Source organism: Pelodiscus sinensis, chromosome 5 (assembly GCF_049634645.1).
Source record: "Pelodiscus sinensis isolate JC-2024 chromosome 5, ASM4963464v1, whole genome shotgun sequence".
In the NCBI taxonomy this organism is placed as follows: Eukaryota; Metazoa; Chordata; order Testudines; family Trionychidae; genus Pelodiscus; species Pelodiscus sinensis.
The window spans coordinates 119,831,853-119,859,778 of NC_134715.1; the positions used below are offsets into that span (position 1 = coordinate 119,831,853).

General features: G+C 43.1%; 1 protein-coding gene across 2 annotated transcripts; it reads right to left on the reverse strand.

Annotated features, from left to right (window-relative positions):
• Nucleotides 1–215: 215 nt before the first annotated feature.
• On the reverse strand, nt 216–27,521 carry TACC3 (transforming acidic coiled-coil containing protein 3). Of its 2 annotated transcripts, none has more exons than XM_006134740.4 (16): nt 27,356–27,521; nt 22,910–23,072; nt 22,641–22,786; nt 18,675–19,745; nt 18,065–18,155; nt 17,205–17,397; nt 14,608–14,660; nt 12,931–13,067; nt 12,737–12,851; nt 12,226–12,381; nt 8,788–8,864; nt 8,651–8,694; nt 5,111–5,271; nt 3,020–3,126; nt 2,535–2,655; nt 216–401 (listed from the first exon to the last, which is right to left on the reverse strand). In XM_006134740.4, the coding sequence occupies exons 2-16, from the start codon at nt 23,069–23,071 to the stop codon at nt 336–338; spliced, it is 2,700 nt and encodes an 899-aa protein (XP_006134802.2). In that variant the 5' UTR covers nt 23,072; nt 27,356–27,521; the 3' UTR covers nt 216–335. The 2 variants fall into 2 exon arrangements, with proteins under 2 accessions (XP_006134802.2, XP_075787016.1); XM_075930901.1 differs by lacking the exon at nt 27,356–27,521 and adding an exon at nt 26,905–27,105.
• Between the last annotated feature and the right edge of the window lie 405 nt (nt 27,522–27,926).

The following is a 27,926-nucleotide window of genomic DNA, read 5'->3' on the forward strand; positions in this document are numbered from 1 at the left end:
GGGGGTGCACCCAAGGTGGGTTCCAATCCCGCTGATCCTAGATTACCTGTTGGACCTTAGGCTCCAGTATCTTTCTTCCTCCTCCATCAAAGTTCACCTGGCAGCCACCTTGGCCTTCCACCCAGGGGAAGGGGGGGAAAAACCCTATTTGCCAATCCAGTGGTCAACTCCACATTCATAACAAATGTACAGCCAACATTTTGTGAAGGAACAAGTGCAAGTAAAGTCTATTTATTACTTTCCAAATACATAATTAAGAAGTTACTGAACAAACAAAGAAAAAAAGGATAGAATGAACTAAGGGAACATATGTACAAAGTAGTCCAGTCCAACTATTAGATTTTTTCCATCTTTAAAATCAAGTCGTCACAGATTTTTGTTAGTTCATCATTTTCTTTTGCCTGTTAAGAAGACAAAGAATTAGTGAATCAAGAACTTAACACTGCAAACACATTGATATCATGAATTTGCAGTCACCGGAGTCACGGCACCTTTGATGCTGTATGGAACAGGAGTTCCATTGCAAATTCTCATGAATTCTGTAAATGCGGTAAAGACTTGGAACAAGGCAGCCTAACAAACCATATCTTAATTAGATTTTGAAGGGATAGCCACATTATGTTACTTCCTCAACTTTCCAGGCAGTATCTAAATCAGTTGTGGGAAGGGTTTAGTTGAGCTAGCAAAAATGGATCGTTTGGGGATCCATGAAATTTTAATGGATTGAAAAGTGGTCCGTATACTCAAAAAGGCTGGGAACCACTGGTCTAAATTTTAGAATGTAGTATCTGCTGTTAAGGATGCTCACTGTGAGTAAGTTGCGCACACTCGTCTCTTTACAGCTAAACAGAAGATACTACAGGTTGTACCTCCCTTAACTGGAGCTCTGTAGTCCAGCAGGACCATGGATGTTCTTGGACCATAGAGTCCAGGTATAAGGAGGTCAGGCCACAAAGCAGGAGTAGGGAAGGAGGGGCAGGGGCCAGGAGCCCCTGGGGTGGCAGGGATGTAGCAGAGTGTTCTGGCCCCCACTACTGGGTGGTAGTGGGGGGCCAATAGCAGCTGCAGAAGCCACGGTGCTCCAGCCTGTGGAGCCATGGCTGGGCAGGCAGCAGCAAGGCCTGGCTAGGGTCCTAGCCGGGGTAACTCAGGCCATGTTGAGACACCTCTCCTCATTTGGCAAATCTCCTTGTTCAATACCAGTCAGCTCCCGAGGGTGCTGGACAAGGGACATACAACCTATACTTTAAACACTCCTATTACTGTTACCTGGTTTTTCCACTTCCTAAATGGAAGAAGCAGTTCAATATGGAACTATGTTTATAGCATGAGTAATGCTGGTTCTCAATGCTTTCATTATGCTAAATAAAGTGTAGTATTTAAAAGTGTTTGTGGTGGTAGTTAATCCTTATGGCAACCAAGTGGAAGCGGTGAGCCCACTATGCAGAATTTTAAAAAGTTAATTTGGAGGAAGTAGATTGGGTGTGGAACTTCCATCCACAATAGCTGGGTACAGGCAGCAGAGCCAGCAGTCTCTGCAGCATCACAGAATTGGTTGCAACTCTTTTCCTTTCAACAGCATTGTACATGTTCACCTCTGTAATCTGGACTTCCTTTGTCAGGCATCATCCGTGGGTGCTCTGGGGCTGGAGCACTCCTAGGGAAAAGCTGGGAGCCCCATGCTTAGCAACTCCTTCCCTGACCTCCCGGGAGCACTGCAAATAGCCGATTTGCAGTGTTTGAGCTCGGAGAGGCAGGGGGAGGAGCAGCAGCTCAGGGGGAAGAGGCAGAAGAGCAGTGGCAAATTCCCTTGTTCAGGACCAGTCAAGTCCTGAGAGTGCCAGACCAAGGAGGCTCAACCCATAGTATTGGTTAAATAGAAGAGCAGGATGCTACCAACAAGCAACGGTTTTACTGGCATTCAAAAAGAAGGGGAAAAGCTTTGCATGAAGGAGAATTTAATGAACTTACAATGCACCACTAGTTTTTGGTGAGCCCATTTGTGCCATTATACTATTCAATAGCAATTTACATGAAAACATGAAACCCTGCACTTGCAGAATACTAGATTTTCAGACCTAACTATTCAGGACATTGAAAAGAAGTCCACCAACAATACTGTCTATTAGATGGCAGTGGCCTACAAATTTACATACAGGAACATGATGGTCTGTTCTATTAGTACTAAAATGCATCTAGAACTGTTATAGTGCAATCATATTTAAGCTTCATTCGCAGGACAAGGTATTTTGTTCACTTTTAACCCAAATCTATATTTTAGAGTAGTTATACCATTTCAACAGTCCAGCAAGTATCCTGTATTGGAAGTGACTAATAATATGTAGACTTCAGAGGCTCATCTATGCAAATGAACCCATTATTCTGCAAAGGTAGATTGGTTCCATCTCTCTGTATCAAATGGTTCTGCCATACCAAAGTTTGAGACATAAAATCAAGACTCCTATTTCACAGTGGCACTCATGAGAACACCAGTTCTGATGCTAGTTTAAACCACTCAAGTAGCAGATACTGACCTTTTGTTCAAGGCTTCTTTCCAGAGACTGTACCTTCATTTGTTCTTTACGCAAAGTAGCTTGCAGTGCTACAGTCTCGGCCTTGGCTTTACCCCGTACCTGGGCAATCTCTTCATTTGCTCTGGAATGAAAGTGAGCTCATGTTTAAATCTGACTTAAATCAAGCTAATGTGTTATGGTCTAAAGCCGCGGTGTCCAACCAGTTCTGAAGCAGTAGTTACTATAGTGGCTACTGCTATAGCCAATTAGCCACACTCAACCGGCCAAATAGCCACATGTGACTAGTGGCTAGCATGCTGGACATCACAGGTCTAAAGTCAAGATAGGTACGTCACTTTATAAGTGGTTACAATATTTTTAAGAAAGGTTTTGAGATTTAAGACACTCATGTGAAATCCTGGCCCAACTGACGTCACAAAAAGATTTGCAAGTGAGTGCAGCAGGGCCAGAATTTCACCCTACATATGAAGGTAGGGAGTACTCACTGATGCAGTTTTTCTTCAGCATGTGCCTTCAATGCTTGATATCGCTGCTCTTCCTTCTTAATCCTTGCAAGATAATCCTCAGCACATTTCTTCAGAGCCTCTTCATTCTAGTCCAGTGTAACAGGAGAGTTCAGTTAGTGTCAAGGACATGGTTTGCATTTAACCTTATCCTATGGGGCAGGTAAGACTCTACTACAGGTTTTTTTTAAAAGGTCTATTCAAGAGCACAAATAGGATAATGGTGAGATCTCTTCCATCTCCATTTTAGACTCACTCATTTTCAAATGCTAACAATGAGAAATTCATCCTAGTTTGTATCCTCAACTTCATCTAATTTTGTATCTTCCATTACCAACAGCCACCAGGTTCTTGAAATTGTGTAATTCTGTGCCACTTCAATATAGCTGCTACTCTGTCTCGCAATAAGGCTAAATCTATCCTTTTCCAGGAAAGGTGGAAGATCCATGTGTGGGGGGAAAAAAAAAAAAAAAAAAAAAAAAAAAAAAAAAAAAATCAGGATTTGGACCATGCTGCAACTGAATCAGGTATTAAATAGCTCCCTCTCACCATCTACATTTTAGAGGTTTGTGTCTGTCTGCGAGTCCATTTGTTCAAGAACTCCTCCGAAACGTTAAGAGCTAGGACCACCAAATTTACTATGATATTTCCTCTTCTCCTAACTTAAAGCAAGGTCAGGGTTTGGTTGTTCCATAACAGAAAGCCCCTGGAAAGGGGCTGTTTTTATAACATGAAAAGGGAGGAGCTCCTGTTCAAAGGGATGTGATACTGGAAGTGACCACTGGGGGCAGCAAGCCAGCAAAGGGGTAGCTATTCTGAGTGTCTATGGAGACAGCTGTACTACCAAGGGAGTGGCCATCAGGACTGGGGCTCCACCATCTCGCCTGCCAGCATATGGGGTAAGTAGCTTTCTGGTGGCCGGAGGTGCGGGGGAGGAGTTATGGGGAGACCAAAGGCCCATGCCGGTTGGAACCCCCAGCTCTGAGTCCCTCCTCATCTACCACCTTCACTCATGCACCCCCTGCTCCCAGCACTGTCCCTCCATCCCTAAGATCCCGCCCTGCCTATTGCACTCCTGCATTGCCAGCTCCTTTCCCTGAAGGACCCAGGCAATGCTGGGTAAATCTCCTAGTATTTAATATAAACTATGAAACTGCAGTGTAACGGAAGCCACTTAGTGAGCTAGGGGAGATTTACTTATCTTTTTCTCCTCCCAACCCTCCTGACACCCCAGCCCTGAATTTTAGAAAAGGGATCAGCATGCACCATCAGGCCTCAGGTGACCCATGTGCTTGAGAAGCATAGCAGAGACTGCTATTAAAAAGAGGAAGACTCACTGCCCTAGAACTTGACCATGAGACAACTGTGACTTTGAACCTCAATTAAAGGAGGCAGGCAAAGCCATTTAAAAAGTAGAAATACGGAAGAGCAGTATACATGAACTCTACCCCCACAAAAACTGTAATGCAAACCATAACCATGGAGTGCCATCAGCACCTCCTTTTTTATATATGGAGGTAAGTGAATCAAACCAGTCACACTAGCACCATAGATTGGACAGTGCACATGTTATCTTTGTCATTCCTCTCATTTACCCCTCAATCTATTTGTTTGCCTTTAAAAAAAAATTAGAACAAGTTATTATTGAGTGAAACTCTTTAAAGCAAAGGCATGGTCCTCCTTTGTTCATTCAATTCTGGCACAAGGGAGGCGTGATATAAGTTAGGGTCTTCAAAAGCTAGCACAATAGGCAGACTTCTCCTGAACCCAAAGCAGATAATTCCCATACAAATGTACTTGGTCCATGTTACACCAGAGGTCAGATTAGGTGATCACAATGATCTTATGTGGCCTTGGAACCTATATATAATCCAGAGACAGTCTGTTTTTGGATACATATCTAACCTCCTCCTCACTGTCATTCATTCAATTGTCAGTGATAGAAAAGGACAGGAAATTGAGCTAGTTAAATTACTATACAATTCTCAACGAGGGAAATGCAGAGTACTTTTAGTGGATTTTGTCTTGTTTGTGATTTGGAAGGACTGTACCAGTCTCATTCCATCATCTTACCTTGCGATAGCCTTCTAAAGCCTCTTTCTGTTTTTCAAATCGTTTGAAGAGTTCAGAGAAAGATTTTTCCATGGAGTTCAAATCTGACAGAACTTGCTGTTTCTCCTCCAGTATCTTCTGGTTTTCCTTTTTTGAAAGCTCCTTCTGGTTCTGTGCATCTTCTAAAAATGAAAAATACAAGAGGGCTGGGTGTTTTGAAAGCAAAGCACCTCCTCGTCCCAGTTACTAACGTCACAAGACCAGACATTATGTAGCATGAGACTTTCCTTACTAAATTTTACTTCTCGTGGTCTATGGTGCAGATATTACATTTCCTTCAGAATTCTCTTTAAAACCGTGGTCCCCAACACGGTGCCCGTGGGCGCCATGGCGCCCGCGGGGGCATTCGTGTGCGCCCGCCACGTGCTCGGGGCTGGCCTGGCCCTGGGCACGTGGCGCATGCACAGTGCCGGAGCCGGCTCCAGGCGCATGGTGAGCGCCGGCCCTGGGCGCTTGGGGGAGGGGGGGGCGCCGGCCCCGGGCGCGCGGCGCTTGGAGGAGGGGGGGGGGGGGGGGGCACGCGCCAGCCCCGTCAACCTCCACAGGTTGGAGACCACTGCTTTAAAAGACCAAAGGACATTGTAGAACTGTCAGTCTTGTAAACACAAGTCATCCTTAATTAGGGATTTAAGCCAAATTATATAGATTTTGCATATCTTCTCTTAAAATGACAGAGTATCCCCCAAATTAAAAATGGTAATAGGAAAGAAAAAACACCATGGCTAAAAACACAGTAAAAGCAGCTGTTAGAGACAGAAGAGGCATACTCAATAGGATTTGACTTCCAAGTAAGACAGAAAGGAGCATAAACTCTGGCACAGCAAGTATATTTAAGCAAGCTAAAAAGAGCAACAGAAAACAATAAACCTGGTTGGGCACCTTCACTACTAAACCATGTATTGCGGCCTTTTTAGGCAATTTGCACGAGGTCTGCTGTATCAGCTACCTGCACAGAGCTGGGAAACACAAAGGGAGAACACACATGCAGCTGAACATCCATCAACATCAGACAGAAAAGCACAACATAAATTACATCTATAAAGTTAAGTAACTCAGAAGCAGGAAGACTACCAAACAATAGTAAGATCACTGCATGTTTGAGGTGCTAAAGGAGCATTCAGGGAAAATAATACCATTCTGGAAAAGCTAAATTAATTCTTTGCAGCAGTCTTCACTGCAGAGGATACAAGGGAGAGTTCCACACTTGAGTCATTCTTCTCAAGGGACAAATCTGAGGAACTCAGATTGAAGAGTCAATAGAAGCAGTTTGGGAAAAAAATCTGATAAAAAACCCAGCAGTTCTCTGTCAGCAGGCTCAGTTTTGAAGGAACTCTCATGAAATTGAAGAACTGTGGTGTGTAACCTGGCACTTCTGTACCAGATGACTGGAGGATAGCCAACATGACATGAATTTTTTTAAAAAGACTCCAGAGATGATCCTCAGAATTGCAGACTCATAAGCCTCACTTTTCAGTCCCAAGCAAATTGGTTGAACTACAATAAAAAAAGACAGAAATATCCAACACAGATTACCATGATTTGTGGGGGAAGAGGCAAGATGTCTCTTGGGAAAGGGAAATCATGTCTTGCCAATCTATTTGAATTCAGGGTTTGAGGGAGGGTCAACAAGCGTGCTGACAAGAGTAATCCAGTTGAGATAGTGTACTTGGACTTTCAAAAAGTCTTTGACATCTCTTGCTAAATGTTTCTTAAAACAAAGGAAGAGGGCCTGAGATAAGAGGGGAGGTCCTCTTATGGGTAAACCATTAAGAGGCAGAAAACAAGAGGGTGGGAATAAATGGTCAGTTTTCAGAATGGAGAGAGGTAAATAGCAATGTCCTTCAAAAATCTACCCTAAGATCAGCACCGTTCAACATATTCATAAACGATCTGGAAAAAAGGGGAGAAGTAACATTTACAGAGGGTACAAATTACTCATGATAGTTACAGCCAAAGCTAACTAACTTTTCCAAAGAGTTCTCTTAATATTGGATGAACGGAAAACAAAGCAGCATATGAAATTCCAAGTTGACAAATGCAACGTATTACACATTGGAAAATATAATCCCAACTATACAGACAAAAATTATGGGGTCTAAATTGGCCATTACAACTCTAGAAAAAATATAGGGATTGTTCTAGATTATACTCTGAAAACATCTGCTGAATGCTAAGAGGCAGTCAAAAAGGGCACTACTGTTATGAACCATTAAGAAATAAGACAAAATTCTCTAATGCTATTATGTAAATCAATGGTATTCCTACACCATGAACACTGCTTTCAATTCTGGCAGTCCCATCTCAAAACATATATTAGAAATGGAAAGGGGCAACAAAAATTATTAGAGGTATGAAACAGATTCTATATTAAAGAGATTAAAAAAAGCAAGCCCTGGGACTATTCATTTTAGAAAAAGAGTTGACTTGGAGCAAGGAGGAGACAGTACAATAAAGGTCTATGAAAATCATGAACGGAGTGGAGAAAGTGAGTAAGGAAATGTTATTTACCACTTCACATAACACAAGAACTAGAGGTCACCCCATAAAATAGACAGCAGGTTTAAGTCTAATATGAACAAATACTTCACACAATGTGGAGTCAGCCTGTGGACCTTGTTGCCAGGGGATGTTGTGGAAGCCAAAACTATAACCGGATTTAAAAAGTAATTTTGTGGCAGATAGGTACACCAATAGATGGTTAGGAATGCAACCATACTCTTAGTATCTGTCAGTCAGGCCTGGGAACAGCGTCTGGATCACTTGATTGCCCTGTTCTGTTCCTTCTAAAGCACTGGTCACCACCCGAAGACAGGAAATTGGGTTAGATGGACCGTTGGACATACGGGGTCATACCATTCTCATATTCTTATGACTCAAGATATAAACTTTCAGCTGACATGAGTTAAGCTATTCCTCTGCAGTTAGAACTCATATAGAGACTATAGCAGAAACCACCACTGTCCACCAGATGGTTCCACTGACATTTGGTCAGAAGTGATATGGTTGTATGTGATCTAAACGAGCACAACAGTCTGTTCCTATTCTGCAGTATCAAACTATGGACTTTGCTTAGTAAGCAAGTGGAACCTGTAGCTTTCAATGTACCATCCACAATTGCAGAGCTATGGGCTATATTGTGGCCATTACTGTGCATGCTTCAGTTAGGTATAAGTCAGACACCCACTTTGCTACGTACATGTGTCTATACAAGTCAAACAGACATGAAGTACTCTAGTTGTGTAATTAAGATGCATATAGCTGTGCACACACTGCGTTAGAGATCTGTTCCTAAACATATTGACTTTGCTAGCATTATCAGACAAGCTCTGATTGCCTTTCCAAGGATTCAGTAAAACAGAACATATAACAGAGTATTGAAAAGACGACTAAAGTACTAACCAGAAGAGTACTAGACTGTGTGTTTCAAAGCCAACTATATTTAGTATGCCCTTCAGGTCTAAGTAAAAAACCCATCTCGAGTTCAATATTCAATACACTCACCCATCATTTGGGTTATTGTTCCTTCAAACTCTGCAACAATTTTTCTAAAAAAACAAAAACAAAAATCAATATTGAATATACATTAGAGAAAGCAATTAAAAGCAGTAAGTCAAGCTGTATAATTGACAGGTACATACCCCATTTCTTGGTACTCCATATAAAGTCGCTCATATTTCTTTTTCCATTCCAGAACTTCCATCTGCTTTTGTTGAACCTAAAAAAAGGTTCACAGTTTAGTTAACGGGAACTGAAATAAGATATTGTTCAAGTTGTTCAGAATGTTAGTTTACAGTAGGGATATTAGATATTGGGTAACTGAATATAGTCATCTAACCGCATCAAATCTTAGCAGTTACATGACTATTCTCTAGCACTAGGAGTGGGGCTGGCAGCGGGGCTGGCAGCCAATATACTCCAGCCCCACTCCCACCCTGTGCTGCTGCCTCTGATGAAGAGGCAGCAGTGTCGGGTGGCAGTGGGCAGAAGAGGCTGCAGCAAAGCAGCCTCTGTTCTCAGGGAGCTGGGAAGCCCTGCAGACAGGGGCTGCTGCCAAGGACCATCCTTTATCCACAGCGAACCTAGGCCCACTTTGAACAGAGGCTGCTCCCTCGGAGGCAGAGCAACTTCATAGAGGCAGCAGCATAGAGAAGTGAGCATGGGGGCAGGCAGCACTGGCTCTTTAACCAATAAGCTTATGCTTATCAGTTAATCATAGTCGACTACATGTTAACATCCCTAGTATAAAGAGGTTTTGATAGAGGATAAAATTTTCCCTATGGACACGATTTTATAAGTGTCAGTTATAGAAGAAAGCTCTAGTACAAATTAGAGTGAGACTAGTAGAGTAGTTAAACACAATAATTACCCAGTCTTATGTTCTTTGTAATACTCGGCACTTCTAAAATAACCCTCCTCTTCCTCCCCACACACAAATTGCTTTTAAAACAGATTACCAGTGATCCTTCCAAGTGCTGAGTGTACAGAGATAGTATGGTATTTATTGCAACATACAGCAAAACTAAGTTTACTATTTATACATACATTGATCACACACTTGTTTTTTCCAACTAGATTTCCCTTAATTGGTGATATTGGCAACCTACTCCCTTCATTGTTAGAGGTTTTACACTACTGACCCACAACATGTAGCCAATTATTTTAATCTTTTTAGGTCAATGCCAGTTTGCAGGTTGAATCTTTCCTTGTGTTCATACAAGTTACATTAAGATGAAGTTACAGTTTTACTCATTAGCTATGTAGAACTATCCTAGTAGTAAGTATTATAATCTCAGGAAATTCATAGTCTTCAATTATAATATTTGGCTTGTTTTTAAATTATGACACACACAGCAAAGGGTCCCCCCCGTATGGTAGTGAAGCCATGAAATAACCATGATGTTATATTAGTTTTAGTGGCTCTAGATTACAAGAACCTGGTTTGTAAAGATAAAACTTTTGCCTGGTTCTGGTCATAAATATTGCTTAGCAAATATAGCCTCTGTTTCCTATTGGAGTCACTCACTGGAGTAACAAACTGCCTTATAAAGATTATGCATTCCATGCTATCAGGAAGAAGGGAAAACATTGACTGTATATACTGGCCATTTTACTAAGAACATTCTGTACTTCTAGCCCTATTGTTCTCAATGGGACTTGCCCATTTAAAAATCTTTGCTGAAGAAATTCTATAACAAGGAAAAGCAACAATTAAATCTGAAATTTCTCTTTAAAAAAAGCTATCCATCTACAAAGCACATTTCCACTACTACTTATTCAGACAACCTCTGAGTGTAGAACACTTGGGACAAAAGATATGTAAGAAATAAGCACTTTGACATAGTATCCCTTTTAAGTCGGACATTTAGCTAAATTCTACAATAAGCATTCCTGTGGCACCTTAGGGTATGTCTACACTACCCTCCTATTTCGAAATAGGAGGGTAATGTAGGCATACCGCAATTGCAAATGAAGCCCGGGATTTGAATTTCCCGGGCTTCATTTGCATAAGCTGGGCGCCGCCATTTTTAAATCCCAGTTGGTTCGAACCCCGTGCCGCGCAGCTACACGCGGCACGAACTAGGTAGTTCGAACTAGGCTTCCTAGTTCAAACTACCGTTACTACATGAAAGCCCATCAGATGAACACTGAATACATCTGATGAAGTGGGTTTTGCCCACGAAAGCTCAGATATATATTTTTGTTAGTCTCTAAGGGTATGTCTACACTACCCTCCTATTTCGAAATAGGAGGGTAATGTAGGCATACCGCAATTGCAAATGAAGCCCAGGATTTGAATTTCCCGGGCTTCATATGCATAAGCCGGGCGCCACCATTTTAAAATCCCAGTTGGTTCGAACCCCGTGCCGCGCAGCTACACGCGGCACGAACTAGGTAGTTCGAACTAGGCTTCCTAGTTCAAACTACCGTTACTACTCATTCCACGGGGTTCGAACCAGCCGGGATTTAAAAATGGCGGCGCCCGGCTTATGCATATGAAGCCCGGGAAATTCAAATCCTGGGCTTCATTTGCAATTGCGGTATACCTACATTACCCTCCTATTTCGAAATAGGAGGGTAGTGTAGACATACCCTTAGAGACTAACAAAAATATATATCTGAGCTTTCGTGGGCAAAACCCACTTCATCAGATGTATTCAGTGTTCATCTGATGGGCTTTCATGTAGTGAGTTTTATTCATGATACTATATATTTTTAGTCTAAGGTGCCATAGTCTGTAACTTTAAAAACAAGTAATCCTAACAGCTACTCTCCCCCATCCCAGAGTAAATTCAACAAGTTATTCAATATTTTAAGAGCTACAGCAATTTAAGGATGGCTTCATGGTTCATAAATTAGCACTGAATTCCACTTTGTGACAAGCACCATTTGTAGCATGGAGAGCAGTGGTTGCATTAATATTATGGGAGACAACGTGTGCGGGGAGTCAGCTTTCAAGAAGGCTCCCAACGCACGCTAGCTCTTCAGACGCCCCCATCCCTTTGCTGCCTCCTACAGAGTCAGAGAGGTGGGGGAGGCAGGAGTCAGCTCCCCCAACACCAGCTCTGCAGTGCCACCTGCCTGAAATGGCAGCCGGGATAGTAGGTAGGGGAGGCTGCCACGAAGCAGCTTCTGTCCACGGCAGCTTTGGGTCTCTGGGGTATCCATGGCAGGTCTGAGCTCCCTGTGGACAGGGGCTTAAGAGTAAGCGCAGGGCAGCAAGTCTGCACAGGGAGCTGGTTTTTAAACTGACTCCCCTCACAGAGTGGGTCCTGCCTGCTACCCCACACTGCTGCCAGATACAGGGAGCAGATACAGAGGCAGGGAGCTCCCCAGGAGTAGGACTGGGAATGCACTGGCTGCTGGCCCTGCCCCCAGGGATTATTGAATAGTTGTGTAACCGCTAAGATTTCATGCAGTTACATGAATATTCAACTACACAATATCTAACATCCCTAATAGCAAGTGTTGAAAGAGATGCCTAGTACGTGCTGAGTAACTTAGAGGAGTAAGTTTGCAGGTTATAATGACAAGCCTTTCCAAAATAAATGCCACATTCATAAAGGCTTTCTTCTTACCTCTAGTTTAACTGTTTCAATAGCTGCATCCATATCTTTTTGGCTGTATTTCAGCACTTCTATAATGGCATCAACTGCACCGTTGAGTGGCACAGCAAAAGGAGAAAGTGGTGAAGCATTACTGGTTGAGATATCTGGAATCAACGGAACTGTATCCTTTGTGGAGGAGAAAAAAAAAGTTTGAATGGCTACCATTATCATTTCCCTCCACAGACATGCACACCGCCCAGCAAACTAAGCATCTGACGAAGTGGGTCTTTGCCCACAAAAGCTTATGCTCCAATAAATTTGTTAGTCTATAAGGTGCCACAGTACTCCTTGTCACCAATACAGAGTGAAGGCATATGCCTTGTTTAAGAGTATTGGCAATTGTAACACCAACACACTAACCCGCAGCAGTCTCTGAACACTAAGCAGGCAATACGATGATAAAAGCTGTCTAACTTTCCACTAGAGGAACACATTCAAAATTACACTAACATGAAAATTGACATGTTTATGGTTCACTTACTGGAGCTGAGAAAGTTCCCAGAAGATCCAGTCCTTTAGGCTTTTCTTCATTTTGAAGGGATTTCACTGCAGGTTTTGGGGTTTCCAAAGATACTATACCTAAGTCAGAAAGAGGACTAAAAGCCACAGTTAAAATTAGAGATAAAGTGTTCAAAACCAAGTTTGTGTCTTAGAATTTAGATAATCAATACCTACCCACTTTGAAATGGTGCATTAATTACACATGTGCTTATTGTTTCAGTAGTACCAGGAGCCAGCTTTTTGGGGCTGTCTCTCAACAGAGGGTCAAACTTCAAATACAAGGATTGTTTCCTCAAAGCAGACTCTTTAAACTGGGAAGAGATAGGGGAGATATTATTCACATGGAATCATGTGTTACTTTGTAGTGTAGCTTTTTCCGTAAAAACCTTGCAGTCTAGATCTAGCCTCAGAGTCAGGCATCTCCCCCCCCAACCTTATGCCCAGATCCCAAAGCCGCTGCCTGCACCCAGCAGCCAGCTGCTAGCACATGCAAGCTGGGATGTTGTGTGACCTAGCCTGCATGTGCAGTATACGATGTAGTGCGCTGGGAACCGTGAACGGAATGGTGTGGGCTGTGAGCACACATGTGGCTTACAGCAGCCTGGCCGTGAGAGCGGCTGACCTGAGTGGTTCCGGTTCCATCAGGAGCTGCAATTTTTTTCTTCGCGAGCCGCATGTGGCTCGTGAGCCTCGGGTTGGCCACCCCAACTCCAAGTGGTGTATTCTCTCCAGAAGATAGGGCCATTCTGTTACGGTAGAACTATTTCTCTTGCAGGACAAAGAATGTTTATAGATTGGTGGGCAATTTGGAAGTGCTTAATTAATAACTGATGAGCCTGAAGTCTTCTACTCATTGAACAGGGTACCAACTGGGGAAGCTTCCCCATACTCTTATGTTTTGGAAGGGTATACATTAAAGGAAAAGATGGTAGTTCAATCCATGGCTACGTCTACACTGGCCCCTTTTCCGAAAGGGGCATGCTAATTTTACAGGTCGTAATAGGGAAATCCGCGGGGGATTTAAATATCCCCCGCGGCATTTAAATAAAAATGTCCGCCACTTTTTTTCCGGCTTTTAGAAAAGCCGGAAAAGAGAGTCTACACTGGCCCCGATCCTCCGGAAAAAAGCCCTTTTCCGGAGGATCTCTTATTCCTACTTCGAAGTAGGAATAAGAGATCCTCCGGAAAAGGGCTTTTTTCCGGAGGATCGGGGCCAGTGTAGACTCTCTTTTCTGGCTTTTAGAAAAGCCGGAAAAAAGCGGCGGACATTTTTATTTAAATGCCGCGGGGGATATTTAAATCCCCCGCGGATTTCCCTATTACGACCTGTAAAATTAGCATGCCCCTTTCGGAAAAGGGGCCAGTGTAGACTTAGCCCATGTGCTTATTCAAACCTCAGACTTGGCTAGAACAACAAAGCAGCTAGCTGTAGGGGAAATCACACATAAGAGCTCAACCCATAGTCGATCCATGAGATGGTACAGTCATTCTGCTCCCAACTAGGCCACATTTGAACTGCAGCCTAGTGAAAAAAGGCTTATATCTAAGGGCACATCTAGACTGCGGCGCTATTTCAGAATAACTAAGTATCCCAAAATAGCGACACTGCATCTTTAAGCACTCCCACTACCTCCCAAAATAGCAAGCATGTTATTCCAGCATCCCTGTAACCTTCATTCCACGAGGGTTAAGGGATTTGTCAGAATAGTGCCTTATTTTGAAGTTTGGCGCTAGACAAATTGTGTAGCTCATTCTGACAGAACAGTGCTGTCTAGACACACCCTTACTGTTCTCACCTCATCCCTTACTCTTAAGCCAAGAAGTTTAGCTATTTAAATATCAGATACTTACTGAAGATTTACCAAATTGTTCCAGGAAATCTATTTCTATGCCCATTCCTAGAACTGGAAAAGATAATATATTAATAAAAATGACAATTTAATGCTGTAATACAGCTGTTAGTAGATCAGGATGGAAAGTTTCATTTACTTAAAATTGATAGGAAGCAAAGGGAAACTCCGGTCTCTCAGTTAGATTAAGTGGTTAGCAGAAGGAAAAGAACTCTGAACTTCAACAAGGAAGGGAAAAAACAAATAATGGCCATTTAAAAACAAAACCACCCTTCTTCCCTCAGATTACTCTCCCTCCTCCCCCCCTCCTCTTACAGATAGTTACCTCTTTCTATAACCAATGTTCTTTAAGATGCATTTGCTGCTCATGTCCACTCCATATTTGGTATGTGTAATTGCCATATGCAATGATGCTTGAAGCTTTTCCCCCTCAATAGTATCTGTAGGGGAATGGCACCTGCATGGCACAATATAAAGGTGCTACCAGCTCTCCACACTCTCAGGTCCTTCTTTCCAGAAACTCCCGAAGTAGGGAAGGAGAGCAGATCATGGAATGGACCTGAGCAACACATCTCAAAGAACACCAGTTAAAGAAAAGACAGTTATCTTTCTGTAAGTGCTTGTTTATGTCCATTAGGGATGCTAAATTTTGATTAACTAAATCGAATAGTCAATGGGATTTCTATCGACTATTCAATTAGTTAATAAGGACTAGGGCGTTCTGCCTTTGAAATGTACAAGAGCCCCAGCAGGGACTCTTGTACATTTCAAAGTTGGAACACTGCCACTGCACCCCGCCCCCTACCACAGAGCTGGAGCTGAGGGGAACTGACTTTTAAGCACCCCTTCCTACCACCCTCCCGCCCCCGGCTGCCTCTTTGTGACAGAGGCACCAGGGACATGGGGGGTGATTGACTAGTCGCTTACATTTCTAATGTCCATTCCATATTATGTGACTCCAAGCAGTCACAACGGAGGCGGGTAAGAGCTCATAAGTGTGCGGAATGCAACATAGCTCTGCCGAACCCAATGCCATTTTTAGCTGGCTGAGTGATGGTATAGCATGCTATGAACTGAGGACCATGTTGTAGCTTTACAGATGACCTGGATAGGGATGTGCACTAAGAAAGCCACTGAAGAAGTCTGCACTCTAGTTGCATAGCTCCGATGATCGGTGGTGGTGGCAAGCACGCCAGCTCATGACACATCCTTATGCAAGACATGCTCTAGTTGTAAGCCCTCAGAGGAAACCTGAAGGTCCTTCATCCTATCTTCTGGCACAATTAAGATTTGTATTTACTTAAGAAAGGCTTAAGTAAAACCCTCCAGACATCCAACATGCAGAGACTAGGTAACTAACTAATCAGGATTATAAATAACTGGTTTAACCGGTTAACCAAATAAGTGGGATCCCAACCTTGGTGCTGTGGCCGCGGCTGGCTCCCAACCCACACCGGAACAGCTCAATGCTCATCCCAGGCTGCAGGCACAGGGCTGTTCTCAAACACCAGTTAACTAGTTACCCATTTACATCCCTAGTGGAGACACATCTCCTCACAGGTCTTGTATGACTTGGAACAGAACTCTGGGAAGAATATATCCTAATGCACATGGAAAGTAGGCTCCATCTTTGGCAGGCAGGCCAGGCCACGCAGGTCCACAGCCATATCTTATCTTTATAGAAGACAGTGTATAGCAATTCTGAGGTCAAAGCTTCAATCTCAAAGACTTGTCTCACCAACAACACTGCAATCAAAAACGCAACCTTCCATGACAGTTGTGAAAGGGAACAGAAGCCTACCAGCTCAAAAAGCAGAGCAGTGAGCCTGCAGGACCTCCTTCAAGCAGCTCCACTCCTTTGGGTTCACCATGGAGAGGTGGAGAGATGTGAAGCTGGAGTGCAGGAGCTGACCATGATCCATTTAAGACAGCAACTATGATGATTGCTGATGGAACATGTCATTTGCAGCTATTGCAGGGCTTGTAGCCATGGCCACAGGCCAGTCCTGTTCCAATTAGAACTAAATTCCAATTCCTGTCCCAACTGGAACAAAAACTCTAAACAATTGCTACGGGTAACTGTACAACTGATTTGTAGAATCTAATTCGTAAGAATGAAGACTAAAAAATGCTAGCAGGAACAGCAGATATTCTGTGCACAGTCACTGGTGGCAAGAAGGAACTGAGAGGTGGCAGGAGCAAGCATCATCTCTTATACCATGCCACTCATAGTCCCCTATGGATACGGGAATATGAGTGGCATGTGGGTGGAGTGAAGCAAGCGTAGAGCCTGCTATGTCCACAGGTCAGATCCGGTGCCTTGGAGGGCCGTATTTTGCCCAGGCCTGGTTTGGATGATGACTGGTTTTGACACCTGGTTATTTAGTATCAATTGCTAGTTGACATGAAATCTAATCAATTATTGAAAGAAAAAATATTTTTGGACTACCAGCTCCAACAACCCTGCCAGTTATGGTGGCTTAAACAACAACAACAACAAAACCACCACAACTCCCTCCTCCCCTTTAAAAAGAGCGGTTTTAAAAGCATATGTCTAAGTTCTGTTGCAGTGCCCTGCTAAGAGCAACTTATTCTTACCTTCTGTTGAGGGTCTGAAGTACTCATCACATTTAGTGACTGCTGTTGGATCATTTATATTAACTGCCATTTCAGTTTTCTCGCAATTGCCTTCATGTTCTTGGTCAGCCAAAGATGTTCCATTGCCAATTAAAGGCAAGTTATCTTGATTGTAGGCATCAACTGGCAAGATAGCTGAGCTTGTTTTTTCCTCCTAGATGGGGGGAGACATGCTTAGTTTGTAATATGGAACACTGGGAGGTATGACTGGCCCAGCGTATCTATGGCACTTACAGAAATTAGAGAGATAGGTGACAAACTGATTAAACTAACAATTGAAAGAGTTATCCTAAACAGAGTTCACAGGGAAGACCTCAACAGCAGAAGGAATTTGTTAACCCAACATATGGCATTCATCTACACATCAGACAGAACTGCATTTGTCAGGTTCTCAACCCTTGGTTTAAATGTAGAGTGCTGTGCACTTTATGCTGTCAATACCTAAAAGATTCTAAACAGATATGGTCCATAATACTGATCTGACTGACAGTTCCATAAACTCAGTCTGATGTATTTGGCACAGACAGGGCCCAATCCCTCTTTACATCAGTTTTGAAAATCGATTTTGTTTTCACTACAGAAGTATGACAATCTACAAGAGGTGCAATTTTAGAAGGGCATGCAAGAAGGGGAGAACAGCAGCTTCTTTAGAAACAGCAAACTAGTTTAAACAATGTTTTTAACTAAGAAGTGTATACATCTTAAATACATACACTAGCATGTATACCTGGGGTTGCTCGAGTCATTAAGAAGGGCAAAAGGTTGCGTGTACAGGAGTCAGAGTTGGGGGCTAGAAGGGGCTCAGAGTGGGGGTAGATTACCATAGTTAGTTCTCTTGAAGAGTCCTCTTTCATTTCTACTTGAACCACAGATTTGTCTTCACCTTCACTCGGTTTTTGTTCAGAGAAGCAACTAAACAAATAATTAAAGTCAGAGTAATCTAGTCAGTTCTAAGGTTCAATATTGTCCTACATCCAGCTAAGCCATTTAAACATAGGAAGCTTGTTTGAGAGCTTACCCTACCTCCTGTCCCACTACCAATATAGTGGTCTGTTTAAATGGCAGCAAGCTCTCCCATTAACAATCAGCATACCCAGGGCTTGACAAGCAGCAGCGAGCCCTGCTTGCCAGCTGTGCGGTTTGGCACGCTGCACATGTGCAGACTGCGCTGTGGCACCGTGTCGAGCTAAAATCTACTCGCCATAGGTTGAGCCCTGAGCATACCTCTCCCATGAAAGCTAAAATGTTATCATGGATGTATAGCAAGTCATGACTACCACAGAATGGCCAAACAGCCATCTCCATTGACAGAAAACAGATTAGATTTAAAAGAAGTTTCTACTTCTTAACCCAGCAACATTTCTATAAAAATAACTCTCATCTTGCCTTGAAGAGTTTGAGGCCTTTCCACAAGTTCAAAGATTTACTTACTGAATTTCAGGCACTATTTCTTCAATTGCATCTACAACAATTCTGTTAATCTGTTCTGTTGGAAGAGGTTCCCCTTTTGGTAAGGTAATATCCTGCTCTTCTTGCGGATTAGCTTTTTCAGTGTTGGGTTTAGGGCATTTAGGTGAACTAGAAACTTTGGAACCTCCTCCAAATGGATTAAAGTTTGGATCATCAAATTTGTCCCAGTCAAAGCTATAAGAGCCTTTGGAAACAGGAATTTCATTTTCTGTTTTACTCTTGCTTTTTGCCTCAGAGTTCTCCAATGTCTTCCCTTGAACTACAGCAGCTTTTTTGGAAGGGGGCTTGATTCCCGGTCTTTTTCCAAGTTTCCTAGGAGGTGGCTTTTTACTAGCTGTTTCATCAGTAAAGTCAAATTCTAGTTTTACAGATTCGAGCTTGGAGAAGACAGCCTCTTCTACAAGTTTTGACTCTTTTGTTGAAGTTATTTCTGCTAATGGAGAATTCTGTAGTTTTGATCCCCCAGTTTTGATAGGATGTGTTACATCAGAGTTGTTAGAATCAAAGTTGTAAGATCCTTGTACAGAAGGTGTAGAAATCTCTGTTTGTGTTGATCCCTGAGGAGAATTAGTTTTGCTCACTTGTCCAGAAGTAGGCATTATATCCTGTTCAGTATCATTAGGAATTGGTTTGGGTTCATTTTCTGACACCAATACATCTATGGAAATGGTCTCTTTTGAGAGGCCTACAAGATTGTCTTCATTTAGATTTGCTGTCTCTGAGACTGTAACTGTTGGTGGGGAAGTAAAAGGAAGTGTATCATTCAAAGAGAGAGAATTTCTATTATTTTTTTCAGAAGCCATTTCAGGGTTGCTAGCTATTAATAGAGAAGAGTTTTTTAGGCTCTTGGGAGAATTCTGCATTTGAGAAGAACTCTGAAACGGATCCATGTTGTTTAAGTTATCAAAATCAATGCTGTATGTACCACAGCTTTTCACTGGCATCTCATCATCTGGATAAGGAACAACGGCCTTCTCCATTTGCATATCTTCTCTGCTAGGTCTAGTCTCAAATTCGGTTGTTTGTTGATTTCTGTTGCACAGAAATAAAATCAGTGTTAATTTATAGTTAGCCATTTTAAGATAACCATTAAAAAACGCATGCTCCAACTCACATGCTCAAGTTTGCAATGCTATATGCAACACCAGAAGAGCTGGACAGGAGGGCTAAAATCACCATAAAAAACAAGAGAATACAGGTGCTTTCTAAAGAGCCTATTAACCTGGTCTCGTTCAGAGATTAGAGAAAAATCATAATAAGTTCTCTTCCACATTGTGTATATATGGAAAAACACTGCTGGGTCCCCTTCCTTTTCTCCTCACCTCAACCCAAGAATGCTTTACAAGAGGGGCTGAATATCCAATAGGATAGGCTTAATATCTACCACAGTAGTAAAGAAAACCCCAACACCTTAAATACAAAGAATGGCATACATTCCTGGGCTAGTGCAGATATTTATACAGAGTTTGTAAGGATGGGGGGGGGGGGGGGGGCTGACCACGAGCATACTGTACCATGTTGTAGCATGACTCACTTTGACCATTCCATGCTTTACTTTCTCTAATCACTGTTTTAGTTCTGTTGTTTGATATCCACTGGTCACGACTAGGGATGTAAGTGACTAGTGACTTGATTAGTTGCTCCCCCCACCCACTGCCTCCATCAGAGATCAGAGAGGGGCAGCGGGCAGGAGGAGCTGGGAGTAGCCGGTTCCCCCCAGCGCTCTCTCTGGGCAGGGGCGACCCATGCCAGGGGCACAGTGGGGAACTGGCAGCACTTCCGAGGCTCTTGTACATTTCAAAAGCAAAAGCACCATGGGGAGCACAGGGCAAGTGGGGGACTGAGTCCCACACTGGCCCCATGCTCCCCACAAAGCTTCCACCCCTGAAATGTAGCAAGATACAAATTCCATCAATTATTCGATTAGTTGATTAATCTAGATTTAACATCTCTAGTCACAGCCTAATACTGGGTCATGAAATATCAGGCACTGTGTCTCATTGCTGCAAGGTGATCAGCAAAGGTGCTAGCGCAGGCTTTCTGCCTGTCCTGGCACTACAGACTGTGTTGCACTCTAGAAGCAGCCAGCAGCAGGCTTAGCTTCTATGTAGGGGGCAGGGAAGACCATACAGGGCTCCAAGCACTGCCCCTACCCTGAGCATTGGGTGGGAACCTGGCTGCTTCGAGGGAACAGAAATGATCTTCAGTGCCAAGTCAAGCAGGAAGTCTGCCTTAGCACCCTTGCTGCATTGCTGACCAGGAGCTGCTCAAAGTAAGCTCCTCCTGCCCCAGCCCTGACACCATTCCCCAAAGCCAGAGCCTCTCCTACAGCCCAAAAGCTCTCATCCACAGCCCCCACTTAAGTCAAATTATGCTGGATTGCAGGCATCAACAATTTTCTTCAATTGCGTCATGAGGGAAAATAGGAGTTTGAACACAACTGTTCTGGTTGACTTTTTTTTGCCGCCAGCAAACACCCCTTCAAATCTATGCAACATATGCCCGAAAGTCATAAACAGTTTTTAAGTCTTAGACTTCAAACTACTGTATCCAGCCCAGAGAGGCAAGAAAGAACACAAGGAGGGAAAAAAAACCCACACAAATAAGGCTCCTGGAGCAACAGAAAGAAATGACTGACTGCTATAAGTGAATAAATGATAGAATCATCAGGCATACTCACTATAGACACAAATTCTAAAGTTAGGTATGTTCACATATCAGAGTTCCCTGAGCTCAAGTTAGCTTATTCGTAGCTCATGTACTAGAGAGCATTAAGACATTACTTCCTGAAAAAGTATTTCCTCCCATTGTTTTGTCTTTCACAAAAAAGTACAAAAATAGTTACATGAATGCTGCACACAGAAATGCTAAACAGTAAAACATAACTAAAAGCCAACCAGTTAAAGTTCTAATTTGATAAAGTTGGAAGCAAGAACAGATATGGTTCACTATGGTCTGCTCACCCTGTCTTGCAGAGACAGGAACTTGCAGACTTGTCTAAGTCAGACCCCTCCCAACCTTTCAGTGTTTAGCCCAATAAGAGCTTGAGAACTATGCACCACAGTGCACTTGTTAGAATGTTTCCATCTATAATATTTTAGGATTAGAAAGAAGAAAGTAAATCCTTAGGCTCCTTAACATAAGCAGCACTGGACTATGTAGCAATACAAGGATTCTCACTTTAGCATGGGAAAAGGTAGAGAGGAAACACACAACCAAACTAATAGTTCTGGTACTGGTGCCTGAATCATTACTGACAACATCGTCAACAAATGTTCCACTTTACCATTGTAAAAGTCATTTAGTCCCTACATGTCAGATCTCATATTTAGATGTATAAGAGAGTTTAGTTGGCATATGAATTACAATTAAATATTAGTAATTATGCCTAAAGAGCTAGATTCAAATAGTAGTGTTCAGTTCAGAGGGGCTGCAGGAGACTAATCTTTGACTAGTGGTCAAATTCTGCACGGTTCTTTTTTATCCAGCTTGAAGATTGGCATTTTGTTCTTTATTTCAGATAATTTAAGTATCACTGAAGAACTCTAGTCATGTACATGTATTACAAAGGTGTAGTCTAAGGGCTTTTTTCACAGCATTATTATATAGGCATAATTCACACATTACCTACAATCAGACTCCTTTGACCAGTATCATTAAAAGGGCTGGGAACAGAGTACAGGAATTTCTATTGCAAACCATATTAGTACTGTTTCTTACTAGGGCATTTTTGCTCTAGCTATATATGCTCCTTTGTATAATTCTTAATTGCAGCACCAAATTGCTTTTATAATTTTCTGACTAGTATAAAAGCTTCACAGTTGATTATGACAATTTCTAATGGGAGATAGTAATCCTCAACATATATTGCATTTGCAGTCTAGTAACTTAAAAGTCTTAATATGGAAGAGCAATAATATTACTCACGCAGCATTGCTGGATCCAGGCAGATGAAGGTGTCCTAGAGCTTCTGTACAATCATTTAACGTGAAAGCAGTCTCCAGTTTGTTTGCCATACTAGGACTCAGGATTCTGTGAGTCTGCGGATCCCTCATAGGAGTTTGAAAAGTTACCTTTGAGGTGAAAAAAACAGTTTCTGATTGAATATTTTTAAGGCACTAACAATGCATACATGGTGTTCTGTGAGTGAGGTCCTGGAACGGTGAAAGGGAAAAGGCTAACAATCATGGACATACCTTCGTAGCTTTTGCTACATTTTTTGGTGGCAGATTTTCTTTCTGTGATGGACGAAGGATAGATGGTCTCCCTGTGGATTCTGGTGATGGGAAAAGGAAGGAACGGCTTTCTGCCGTTAGATCATCACCAATGTTTTCGCCATTTAAAATCTGCAGACTCATTCTAGAAAATAAACACATTTACATGCCCACAACATGAATAAGAGGGAGTGGTCAGGCAGCTGTGCTTTCAGATAACAGACACCTAACAATCAACCTGGCATGCTAGTGAAGAAAGCGTTTAATAGACACAAATGAGTTTTACTAATACTCAAAATCCTTGTGCAAGTTAACATACATATTTACTTTTTCAGTTTAGTGTAATATGATACAAGCATCAGCAATTCTGCTTTTGACAGTGGTAAACACAACCTGGTTGCTACAGTTCTTTTCTCTTTCCTTCCATCACCCAAACTGGACAGGAATGTGCAGTCATCATGACATTCAAGCTAGGCATAGCCATAGCTTTTATAGGGAGAACAGAATGCACACAAAATTTCAACATTTTATTTATGTATCATAATTAAGTTCCTAAAACTCCTTATTTGACCAAAGCTCTTAATAGACAATGTTCTGAAATGGTATGGTGGACATAAGGATGTAATATGCATTTCTTCCCACAGAATGTCTTGTTATTCATCCCCTTGAAATATAAATTGTAACAGTCCAAACAGACACTGTAAGGCACACAGAACCATAGGGTCCTATTTACATAAATATTGTGTATAATATTTGAACACAGGGCTACTCAACTTTGGAAGCCCCGGGGGCCACAATGACACTTACAGCACATCTTGAGGGCCGCAACTTAGTGTAGTTGCATATACATGCAAATATATGCGAATAGCTTTTCACACTGATGGGCATGAATATGAAGATTAAGGCAAGATTATACAACACACAGGCCCCATTTAAGTAAATTCTGCTGATATTAATAAAATGCAATATTTATCCAATTTTCACCTATATGACAGCACTTTTAATGAGCAATGACAGCCCAGGAATTTAATTACTAAAATGCATCTCAACAGAAGACCTTTATATCAACTACTTTTTTTGTTTTGGCTCCCACCCACAGGCCACATGTTGAGCTCCATGTAAACCCAAACCACACTACAGGCCACAAACAAATGGGCCGCAGGCAGCCCATGGGCCACATGTGGAGTAGATGAAAACCAGATTTTTATACGGAATATAATATTCCCATGCAATGCGAGCACAATTTCTCATACTTCCTTTTCCAGAGAGTTTTAAATCAAAGACAAAGGATAGATAATTTTAGAGCACAATGAGCTCAGGCTCATTGATTAACTATTTAAACATGTATACTAACACATCCCTATTATGAACTAGGGATGTTAACTAGAACTAAGCATGTGGGGGGGGGGGGGGGGGGGGGAAGAAGTCTGCTTCTGCTCCCGCACCCTCTCTCCTCCCCCACTACACTTGGGGCTGCCAGCAGCCTCAAGTATGGGGGAGGGGGAAAGAGGGGGAGACAGCTTCATGCTTGGTGCTGCTGCTCTCAGCCCCCTTGGGACTACAGCAGCCCTCTGCAGGCCATTCCCAGATACCAGTTAACTGGTGCGGAGTAAACATCCCTCAGTAAGAGTGATACTTACCAGGTAACTGGTTGTCCATAATAGGGATATAATGGGTAATACCTTCAGTTACTCAGCAGAACATGAAAACAGGCAGCTTCAATTAGGGATGTGAAAGGTTGTTTGTAAGTGTCTAACTGCTCAAATTTTTAGCAAAAAATCCTACTGCATTTTAACATCCCTAATCATAACCAGTAAGCCTCACCATTGGCAGGTGACGCTTACTGGTTATGATTAGAGATGTTAAAATGCAGGAGGTTTTTTTGGTAAATGTCTAACTGCTCAAATTGTCAGCAGTTATATGTTCACATGCTCAGGGAAGGGGGCAGAAGCTCCTCAGGAAACCGCTTAAAAGCCAGCTCCCAGCAAGCACTGGCTTCCACCTGCTCCCCTTGCTGTTGCCTCTGATACAGAGGCAGCAATGCAGGTGGGGTGCTTGTGTGTAACCGTGAAGGTTAACTGATGAGCCTGTCTGCAGCATGCTAGGAGCAACACCTACACTTCTCATTTAATTGATTAACCGGTGAAATAGAAACTTTAACTGGTCAACTTGTTAAATGGGATTTTACATCCCTAGCGTCAATGGTATGCATGTTCGTGTTTTATATTAGCATATGCATGTTCTCTATATAGTTCATAAAACAGTGGGTCTTAACCCGCAAACCACTTAGAATCATAGAACTGGAAGAGACCTAAGAAGGTCAACAAGTCCAGCCCCCCTGCTCTAGGCAGGACCAATTCCACTAAATCAACCTGGCCAGGGCTTTGTCAAGCCGAGACTTAAACACCTCTAGGGATGGAGACTCCACTACTTCCCTAGGTAACCCATTCCAGTGCTTCACCACCCTCCTAGTGAAATAGTTTTTCCTAATATCCAACCTGGACCTCTCCCACCACAACTTGAGACCATTGCTCCTTGTTTTACCATCTGTCAGTACTGAGAACAGCCTCTCTCCATCCTCTTTGGAACCTCCCTTCAGGAAGCTGAAGGCTGCTATCAAATCCCCCCTCACTCTTTGCTTCTGCAGATTAAACAGCCCCAAGTCCCTCAGCCTCTCCTCATAAGTCATATGCTCCAGCCCCCTAATCATTTTGGTTGCCCTCCGCTGAACCCTCTCCAATACATCCATATCCTTTTGTAGTAGGGGCCCCAGAACTGGACACAATATTCCAGATGTGGCCTCACTTGCAGCCCAATCAACACACACTTCAATCCATAGCTGAAACAAAAGACAGGACTATGCAGCACTTTAAAGACTAACAAGATGGTTTATTAGGTGATGAGCTTTCGTGGGCCAGACCCACTTCCTCAGATCAATTTGTGGAAGAAAATTGGCATGACCATATGTACCAAAGTGATACAATGAAAAAAATGAACACACATAAAACTGATCAATCAGTCCTAACCATGCCAGTTACAAGATCAAGAACACATATTCCTGCTCATCCAGAAACATAATTTATGCCATCATATGCCTAAAGGGTCCGTCTGCTATGTATACTGGACAAATTTCTCAGACACTTTGCCAAAGAATCAATGCTCATAAAACAGACATCAGGCTCCCTCACAGACAGAAAACTGTTGCTTGCCACTTTAACCAGACTGACCATTCTCTCAATGACCTTAAAACATTCATATTGCCTCAAAGAGATTTTAACTCCAGACTTCAAAGAAAAGCCTCAGAACTGTCATTCGTGCTTAAATTTGACACTTTATCTATGGGTCTTAAAGATGCTAATTATCTTACCCATTACAAAGGTAGCTTCCCCAATTATCACCCCAATGTCATTACCTCACAGACACTAACCTTCCCCCCACTGCCCCGCCTCTGTTCTTAAATCTGATTTGTCAATTTTATATATTTTTTTTAAATTGTATCACTTTGGTATACATGGTCATGCCAATTTTCTTCCACAAATTGATCTGAGGAAGTGGGTCTGGCCCACGAAAGCTCATCACCTAATAAACCATCTTGTAAGTGCTGCATAGTCCTGTCTTTTGTTTCAGTTAGACCAGACTAACACGGCCACATCTCTATCACTCTTCAATCCATAGGAGATCCTCAAGGCCACACTGGTAGCATATGCACCCTGCAAAGGTAAATACGTTGAGAAGCACGGTCATAAAATAACATCGATATTTAAAGTTTCCTTGAGCACACATGGAAAGCATGCCACATTTAAAAAAACAAACAAACTTTTTCTGCAATATTTAACAATTAGATTTAAGGATTCAGTGACAGCATAGACATTGGGCTGACTATACAATGTAAAAAAATTAACTAACCAGTAACAACTGGTTTTTAATCAATTACAAGCCATGATTGCCAGGCTGATTTACTCAGCCTTCTCACCTACCCAGAGTCACGTCTAGTAAGGGCCAGCAGCAAAGGAGCTGCATGTGAGTGACTCGAGACTGAGGAGCGGCACAGCCCCACCAGCGACCCGAGCTGCCCGTCACGCCTCGGCCCAATCCTCGGAGGATTCAACATCGTTCTCCCTCCCGTGACGCGTTTCTGAGGAACAAGGCACGGCCCTGGAGTCGCCCGGACTCGGTCACCAGCGGGGAGAATGGACTAGAGGGAGCGGCAGGCGAGGAGGACGAGGCCGGCCGAGCCCGACAGTCGGACAAAAGCCCCCCCCCCCCCCCCCCCGCCATCTCTCCCAGTTTTGTCGGGATCACCCCAGCAGCCAACCCCACCGCGCCTCGGGACCCCCATTACTGCCCCCCCATATCCGCTCTCGCCCAGCCCCGCCCTCCTCCCAGCGGGGACCCCACAAACCTCGCCCCGGCCCCTCGCTCCCCTACCTGCCGGCAAGTCGCAGGCCTCAGGCCTGCCCGTGCGCTCCGCTGCCCGGGTTCCTCCGCTATTCACCCCCAGCCGCTCTCAGAGCCAGGCTGCCGCCCCCCGCCTCAGGATTTCAAATGTCAACGTTAGCTCGACTCTCCAATAACAGGCCCAGAAGCTGCTCCTCGATATGAACAGACCAATCAGCGAGCGGGCTCGGAAAGGGGCTCACAGCCAATAAGAGCTACCGCACCCAAAGATCGCGAGCGTTAAGCCGTGCTGCGGTGAGGCATGCTGGGAAATGTAGTTTTCCTAAGGGAGGGGTGAGACTGGAGCGGCTCAGAATTTAAACAGACAGCACAAACGCACCAAGAGAGCCAGAGAAAGCATTGTTCACTCCTGAGCCCCAGTCCTAGAAAGGAAGCTATACGCCTGCTTGGAGTTCCAGGCTTCCAAGAAACTCTATGTGCACATTAATAGCTGATTTAGACTTTAGGTTAGCCTTTCAATTTTTTAGCTAGGCCTGTAAAATACTAAAAAGAAAAGTGGCCTAATTCTCAGAGGTGCTGAGCATTCAAGCTCCCCTGTAAG

Excerpts from the sequence above, each read along its gene's own strand:
- TACC3 (XM_075930901.1), bottom strand. The coding sequence starts at position 27,038 with ATGTTGAATCCTCCGAGGATTGGGCCGAGGCGTGACGGGCAGCTCGGG. Across the intron at positions 14,661-17,204 it reads CTTCAGACCCTCAACAGAAG|TTCTAGGAATGGGCATAGAA; the intron begins GTAAGAATAAGT and ends TATCTTTTCCAG. Across the intron at positions 402-2,534 it reads AAAGAAGCCTTGAACAAAAG|GCAAAAGAAAATGATGAACT; the intron begins GTCAGTATCTGC and ends TCTTCTTAACAG.